We start from the raw sequence: 8,933 nt of genomic DNA, 5'->3' as shown, positions 1-8,933 counted from the left end.
TGTGAACTGATCCAGCCATTCTGGCTGGCAATTTGGAATCATGCTCAAAGGGCTATAAAAGAATGCCTGCCCTTTGATCCAGCCATACCATTGTTGGGTTTGTACCCCAAAGAGATCCAAGATAAACAGACTTGTATGAAAATATTTATAGCTGTGCTTTTTGTGGTGGCAACAAATTGGAAAAGGAGTGTACGTCCTTCAATTGGGGAATGGCTGAACAAACTGTGGTATATGTGGGTGATGGAATACTATTGTGCTAAAAGGAATAATAAACTGGAGGAGTTCCAGGTGAACTGGAGAGACCTCTGGGAACTGATGCAGAGCGAAAGAAGCAGAGCCAGAAGAACATTGTACACAGAGACATATACTGTGGTAAAATTGAATGTAATGGGCTTCTGTACCAGCAACAATGCAATGACACAGTACAGCTCTGAGGAATTTATGGTAAAGATGCTACCCACATTCAGAGGAAGGACTGCAGGAGAGGAAACATATAAGAAGAGCAACTGCTTGAACGTATGGGTCGGGGTGGACATGATTGGGGATGTGGACTCGAAATTACCACACCAATGCAACCACCAACAATTTGGAAATTGGTCTTGATCAAGGACACATGACAAAACTAGTGGAAATGTGCATCGGCCATGGGTGGGGGGCGTGCGGGGGATGAAGGGGAAAGTAGGAGCATGAATCATGTAACCATGTTAAAAATGAATATTAATAAATGTTAAAAAAATAGTTTGCATATTGGTATTTACCAAACACAACACTACTATTTTCATTTGGTTCTAGGTTTTGCTCGTTTATCCTATTCTGGATTAACTTTCAATTTCTTAAGCAATACCAAAAACCTTGGATAATAATTACTCACTGATATAGGTCAGAGAGGAGGCAATTAGGTGAAGGTGTAGCCGTTATGAAAATCTGACTTGTAGTCCTACCTTTGATGTACACAAGTTGTGTGGTCATGAGAAATTCATTTATCCTCTCAGTAACCTGGAGAACTTTTTAAGATTGTAAATTATAGCATTTAATGTGTATAAATGCACATACATATACATATCTGTGCATATTTGTTGATATGCATATGGGAATATCTACACACACAAACGTCATATATACCCAGTGTATATACATATGTATGAATATATGTGTACATATGTATATATGAAGATGATTGTATACTATTGCCATGTATACATATATTTCCCCCCAAAATTGTGATGTTACATAGAAATCAAATTAATTTCTTTTCCCCCCTTTTAAAAAAAATTTAGAATACTTTTCCATGGTTAAATGATTCATTATCTCCCCCTCCCCTTTTCCTTTCCCCCTCCCAGAGCTGACAAGCAATTCCATTGGGTTATACATGTATTATTGTTCAAAACCTATTTCCATGTTATTCATATTTGCAGTAGAGTGATAGTTTAACATTAAAACCCTAATCCTATCCCTATTGAATCAAGATATGTTTTTCTTCTCCACAGTTCTTTTTCACAAGTTCCTCTGGATTGTCCTGGATCATTGCATTTTTGCTAATAGTCCATTACATTTGATTGTGCTGCAGCGTATCAGTCTCTGTGTACAGTGCTCTCCTGGTTCTGCTCCTTTCACTCTGCATCAATTCCTGGAGGCCATTCCAGTTCACAGGGAATTCCTCCAGTTCATTATTCCTTTCAGCACAGTATTATTCCATCACCATCAGATACCACAGTTTATTCAGTTATTCCCCAATCGATGGGACACCCCTTCAATTTCCAATTTTTTTGTCACCACACACAGCTATAAAGATTTTTGTACAAGCCTTTTGAAGAAGTGATTGGGGCAGATTTGAACTCAGGACTTCCTGTCTCCATGTGTGGATCTCAATCTACTGAGTAACCTAGTTAACCTCCCCCCACCCCAATTTGCCATTGTTTTTTAAACACAAGGCTATCCAATTGAATTAGAGACTCCTTAGTCTATACAGATAATATTTACATGTCATATGCAGGCATGAAGATGCTTATTGATTTGTGTCTATGAGGCAACCTTTGAATTGATTTTCAGTGGAGATTTTTCATGAATATATACTAATCCTATCATGTTAGAAATTCCAATTAAATTAGAATATTCAGTGATATGCACATTCCCTATAGGTTTATAAAATTATTTTTATTATTATTAAATAAGATCTAGTTACATATTTTGTTCAGATTCATTTTAACGTATTAATCTACCATTAACAATGAATTATAGAAGAGTATAATTAAAAATGAATCATACATATTTAGTTTACATAGCTTTTTTCCTCAATATGTTTCTTTCAAGGATACATGGTTACACAAATAAAATACTTCAAATGGCATCTGTTACTTTTTTTCGACTCTAGTATAGAGTTCGTGCTATATTGTGTGACTTAGACATGAAGTCATTTTCAACCCCTTCCTCTTCGGCAAGGAATCTTGTTTTCCAAATTACTAAGAAAGTGAAGCCACCTATTGAAAATTCCTCCATATATCTGACTCTCTAACAGAAAACCTGAATACTGAATTTCTCATGTTCATTCTAGTTAATACTACTACCCACTAGGACTAATTACTGAATCACACATTTTTTTAAAAGTTACCTTTTTATCCAAACACAAAAAATCATTACTATAAAACAGCATAAATAGTAGTAGTTCTACTTCATACTTTTCAAAATTATTATATATGAAAGATTTTATTTAGTTATTCAAATACTAAGAGAGCTTAGTCAAAAATAATGGCTATTTTCTGGATGAGAAAATTTAAGATCAGATATCTAGTCTTAACTAAATTCCTTCCAATTTTCTTCCAAAAGGGATAAGAATTCAACAAATTGGTAACATTCTGGAAGCTGCAGGAGACACTGTATTTTGGTATTTTTTTAAATTCCCAGTGATTAGCACATAGTAAGTAATAATCTTTGTTGGATAATGGACAGATTGACTAATGGAACTTCCATAGATTTAATGCCATACGATAAAACTTGGGAAAATTAAAGATAGGCATTTTCTGTTGTGGTGGTTGTTCCATAATCATTTTAGAGTGGTTGAAAGAACACTATCATGAAATCTATGGATGTACATGAATGTTTTTAAATGCATGGTATAAAATGTATAGGATTACATAAGAAGAGAGAGCAAGAAGGGTTAAAATATATCATAAAAGTAATATAAAAAAAATAGGCCTTTCAAATAGTCATGAAAATCCTGAATCATTACCTTGATTTTCTTTATCTTTTCCCTTATGATTTTACTAATGATACTGAATAATATTCTTCCATTTTTACCAAAAGATGATATATGTACTTTGCATTGTGTTAGATAAGAGGCTTTGGAAAATTAGTCACTTTCATATTTTAGAAGAAATTCTTACAGTGAGAAAAATAAGGAGAGAATGTGAAGATGTTTCATTATCCATAAAATACATAGCTAGAGAAATGTGATAATACAATTTCCAGATTATAATAGCCTAACTCGTAAAGATGTTGCAGTCAAAATCATAAATTCATGAATATACTTTTATTTTGCTGAACAAAAAATAAATTATTTCATGTATTCACTGTCCTGTGTTTTTCCTTATGGGGGAAGCTATCACTACGCTTTATGAATTTTATTAGTTTCTATCCTCACAGTTTGAAATTCCTAAAACAAACATAAGGCCTATTTGAGGATAAAGTTTCCTTGGTGTAAATTTTAGTAAAACAATTAGTTGTGCCTTGAGAATTTTGTTATTTTGATAGTGGTGGTTTTGTGGGCTTTTCTCATTTATTGTTGAGAGAAAATAATAGTTATTTGCAACAATTAATAAGCTTTCCAACACATAGCTGGCCATTGCCCATGCCCAGCATTCTCTCTCTCATCTTCTTGCTTTTCCCTGGCTTATTTTAAGTCTTAGCTAAAAATCTTATCTTATATAAGAATCCATTCCGAATCTTCCCTTTTTTTAATACCTTTCCTCTGAGGTAACTGGCAATTTATATCATGGGCAGGTAGATATCTTATATGTATATATCTGTGTGTATGTTGTATTCATATAATTCCTGTGTTTGTTTTGGTAGATAGATTATTTTATATTGGTAGATAGATTATTTTATATTGTCTAGGGGGGTTTTAAATGGTGTTTCTCTTTCTAACTCTTGCTGCTGTGATATGTTGGAAATATATAGAAATGCTGATGATTTATGTGCATTTATTTTGTGTGCATTTTTATTTTTATTTATTATTTTTATTTTATTTATTATTTTTATGTGCATTTACTTTGCTTAAGTTGTTGATTATTTCTACAAGCTTCTTTGTTGATTCTCTAGGATTTTTTAAGTAGACCATCATATCATCTGCAATGAGTGATAGCTTAGTCTCCTCATTGCCTATTTTAATACCTTCAATTTATTTTTCTTTTCTAGTTGCTACTGCTAGTGTTTCTAGAACAATGTTAAATAATAGAGGTGACAATAGGCATCCTTGTTTCACACCTGATCTTATTGGGAAGGCTTCTAATTTATCGTCACTGCTTATGATGCTTCTTAATGGTTATAGATATATACTGTTTATTATTTTTAGGAAAGTTCCTTCTATTCCTATACTTTCTAGTGTTTTCAATAGGAATGGATGTTGTATTTTGTCTTCCCCTGTTAGATATAAGTTCTTTGAAGGCAAAGGTTATTTTGCCTTTCTTACCACAGCACTTGGTACAGTGGCTGCCATGTAGTAGGTACTTAATAAATATTTATTGACTTGACTTGATTATACCCCTAATGCTTAATGTCAGAAATATATTAGATGTGTAAGCCTAGACAAGTCACTTATCTTGAAGATTTAATTCTTTCATCTGTAAAATAAGAGGTTTGGATTTAGTGACTTCCAAGATTCCTTTCCAGCTCTATTTCTAAGATGTTTTAATAAGAAGAGAGAGGGGGCATGATTCTGCTATAGTTGACTTCCTATCACCGCACCTATGTGGTGTGTTACATCTTCTTGTTCCAGAAAAAACTAAGGTGAAATTCCATCCCTGCATAATAATGTAACCAAGGCACTAAGAAATATTTCATTCATCCACATCCATGGACCAGGTGAAAGAATCATGTTGGTTGTTATTTATTGAACCACAAAAGGGCTAATGTGTTTTTCTATAATATTTTCTTCAAGTCAGATTGAATACAATGCATGTTTGTTGCTATCTGACAGACTTGGGCCTCCACAAGAAAGGACCAAAGTTTGTGTGCCCAGCCAGATATTCTTATGAGGTCAGGTAAGTTAATGCATCTAGAGCTAATGGTTTTATCTTGCTGTGAGGTGGTTTTGATAAACATCATTATTCCAGAAACTACTGAGTTGAGGTTCTCTGGAAGTGTGCTGAGTTGCTTTCATTTAGGAAAAGAAATATTCCTTAAGAAATGCATGAAAGAAGTCCTGAGCCTTTCTAAACTTATCCCCTTACTTCTTTTCCTAGGAATGCAAGTATTAGAATGGAATGGAATTCCCCTGACTTCTAAAACCTATGAAGAAGTCCAGAGCATCATTAATCAGCAAAGTGGGGAAGCAGAAATATGTGTAAGACTGTGAGTTTTTCCCCATCTTTCTGTTTCCATTTTTTGGCTTTTCATGGCTTATTTTTCTTTGAAGTTGTTAAGGTGGAACCTTTTGCCAGTCTAGGATTTATCTGAAATTATCTGTAATTAGAAAATAAAGTTTAACAGGTTTCTTGAGTCTATTATAAAACAAAAGCTCTTTAGCATAGAGAGAATGCTCTTAATTTTGTGATAAAATGATGACAGTTCTTCCCTTTCATGTTTTCTATTAAACATGCTTCATTTAGATGAAAGCTATAGCTCACTTATTTTCCATGAAAAATGTACATCTAGGTTCCAATTGATGTAAATAATAGATCTCCTATAATTGTCATATTATTCAAATTCATGCTTCATATTTCTATTTGGGAGGGAACAAGTGATCGTTTTTTATATAAGTATAATTTCAAAGAGTGCAAATTTGAATATAGGTAATCCCCATAGGGAATTCATGATTCACATTAATTCTGACCTGGCAGTATAGAAAGCATTTCAGTATGAACTTGCATTTGCTCTATTAAAGATTTCACCTTAAAGAACCATTTTTATCAGCTCTGGACTTTTCTAATAGCACTGCAAATATGTATTAACTACAGAAGGGGGTCATGCTTGAGAGTTGCTTTTATATATCATTGATCACTTTTCATTTACTGACCTAATAAAAGACTGTGGTTAGAAGGAGGAAGGACCTTTTGTCTCAGGCTTCTTTTGTTTTCTTTAGGGATGTCAATATGCTCTCTGATTCTGAGAATCCCCAGCACCTGGAACTACATGAGCCACCAAAGGCTGGTATGTGAAAGTAATACGCTTCCAATTGCCTAGAAACTAAATCCCTTAAATATATTTTTAAAAAATTAAATAGATTTAGTTTTACAGTGATAGAGACTAGAACTATAATTCTAAAAGGAGTATTTTAAATGACCACAGTCACCCTTTAAATGCAATTGAGCATCTTCCCTGAAATTTAGAAAGTTGCTTTAAGAATTGAGAGTTTAAGTGATTTGTCAAGGATCACAAAGTTAGTAGGTGCTGCAGAGGAAGGACTTGAACCTCTGTCTTTAAGGTTCCAAGGCCATTTCTCATCCAGCTCCTCTTTAAATCATAATAAAATAATGCATACTCATTTAATTTAAGAAATTAGGAGAACCACTTATATTTTGCAAGTCCTGATAGTTAGCAGGTGCTTGCACTTTAATTTTATCATTTTTTTCTCAATGACTCAAAGATAAAGAAGAGAGTGTTGATTATTACTCTAATTTGTTTTTTCTAACATTGTTCCTGTCTTATGTAAAAAAAAGAAGAAAACTTGAGAATAAAACTGCCAAGTTCATTAGCCTTAATATGAGATACACAAATTATACAAAGTAAATGGGTCTGCAGAAACACCCAGTTTGGTCTGAAACCCTCAGATTCAGCATCAATATTATTTTCATAGGGAAAAAGAGAAACAAAGCTAGGGGGTTAAATCAGAACAACAAAATTAAACAGGTGTGGATATTCAGGGGGGATCAAAGTGTGTCTAAGATGGGGTTATTGAAAATCCTGACATTGGATTAGATTAAAGAATATATCCATCATGTGGCTATACGAGTTTGAAAGAAGGTCTTGACAGTCCCCTGGAAAAGAGGATCTAAAATCTTGGTAGAGAAGGAAATCTTCATCACCCTGAGTAGTTTGTTGTTGGATTATTAAAAAAAAAAAAAAAAAAAAAAAAAAAAACAAGAGAAGAAATGCTATTTCAGAAAGAAGGAGTTTAGATGGAAAATGAACAATGAATTGCAGGTTCTGAACAAGCAGGGAATTTTGGCATACAGCTACTCTGATATTGAATTGATAAATGTAATTCTATTCTCATATGAGCACATTATACCTAAATGGTTAGCTTACCATTCATTCTACATTCTAAAGTTGACTTAACTCAGCAATTATCAGTTAATTCCTTGGACTATTTCTTACTACAAAATCAAGGTAATTAATACCAATTTTCAGCCAGCAATTATGTTTGTCAATCAATAATAGCTCCTAATCAATAATTAAACTCATCACACCATGTAAGGGTTTAAGAAGTACTTATTGAATGAATGATTGAATAATGAAAAAGTTAGATTTCATGAAATTCAGTAACTTGTCCAAATTTGCCTAATTAATAAGTGGCAGGGCTCAAACCCAGGTCTTCATCTTGTTGAATGCAGTACTTTCTCTTCTCTTTGGTTGCTAGGTTTACAATTAATACTAAACAGTATTTATATAAACATTATGAAAGAAATTTCTCCCCTAATAAGTAAAACCCTATTAAGATTCACTTAGAGATATAAAGGATGCTTGGAAGGTAGAGAAAACAGACAAACAAAAACAGATCGCATAAAGCATGTTTCTGGAACAAGAAAGAACTACCCCTTTGATTCCGCATACTACATTTTTCTTTTTTCTAAATGAAGCAGTATATCTTCATTCTTTTAGGAAGATAAGTTTAAAAATTGGCAAGAAGTCTGATTTTCAATCTCTTCTGTACCTTAAACTTCTTTTGAAGCCCATAAAAATTACTGATGATCAAGAAGCACAAGAAGGAACAAAGGAAAATAAGAATAAATTACACGAGATATAATTTCCTATATAATGCAGAAGCACTTATTAAGTGCCTAACATGTGCAAGACTCTTTGCTAGGCATTGGGATTTCATAGACAAACATGAAAGTGTTCCTAACCCCACAAAGAACTTACGTTATTGATAACATGTTAATAATTTCCTTGTAATCAACTAATGGTTGACATTTTATCTTTGTTACCCAGAGTTCTAGTGTTGATGGAGGAGCATATGGTTTGGCAGCAAATCTTTCTGACATGGATTTAGAACATAAAGCTGTTTTTATCTTATTGTAGTGGACAAAGCAAAATCCCCTGGAGTGGATCCAAAACAGCTAGCTGCTGAACTCCAAAAAGTTTCTCTCCAGCAGTCACCATTGGTCCTTTCTTCAGTTGTTGAAAAGGGATCACATGTTCACTCTGGCCCCACATCAACTGCATCCAGTGCTGTTCCTAGTCCTGGCCAACCAGGATCACCCTCAGTGAGCAAAAAAAGACACAGCAGCAAGGTGAGCCATTTCTAAATATGTTACCAATTGATTTCTTCTTTCAGCTCATCTGTAGTTCAGTGCAGAACTGATGAGAGATGATTTTGAGTCACTGAGCTTTCTGCTCCAGCATCTTCAATTTTCCTCTGATAATGTAATTGCTAAGGAACGAAAAGCAAAATAATGTTTCTTATAAACTGAGATAATTTCTTGTCATAGTCTATCCTTTTAATCTATCAAAATTAATTTTGCTTCTACAAGTATAAAATAGATTATATTAGATCGTTG

At 33.5% G+C, this 8,933-nt stretch overlaps 1 protein-coding gene across 1 annotated transcript in view; it reads left to right on the top strand.

Moving 5' to 3' along the window:
• Nucleotides 1–8,933, top strand: part of PCLO (piccolo presynaptic cytomatrix protein) — a 555,993-nt gene that overhangs the window by 404,329 nt on the left and 142,731 nt on the right. The window contains exons 11-13 of the mRNA XM_044677248.1: nt 5,457–5,565; nt 6,296–6,363; nt 8,455–8,666. Of these exons, the coding sequence (XP_044533183.1) occupies nt 5,457–5,565; nt 6,296–6,363; nt 8,455–8,666 (389 nt within the window). The remainder of the gene's footprint in view (nt 1–5,456; nt 5,566–6,295; nt 6,364–8,454; nt 8,667–8,933) is intronic.

This window comes from Gracilinanus agilis, chromosome 5 (genome assembly GCF_016433145.1).
Source record: "Gracilinanus agilis isolate LMUSP501 chromosome 5, AgileGrace, whole genome shotgun sequence".
Classification (NCBI taxonomy): Eukaryota; Metazoa; Chordata; class Mammalia; order Didelphimorphia; family Didelphidae; genus Gracilinanus; species Gracilinanus agilis.
This window is presented reverse-complemented; position numbering and strand designations above follow the sequence as displayed.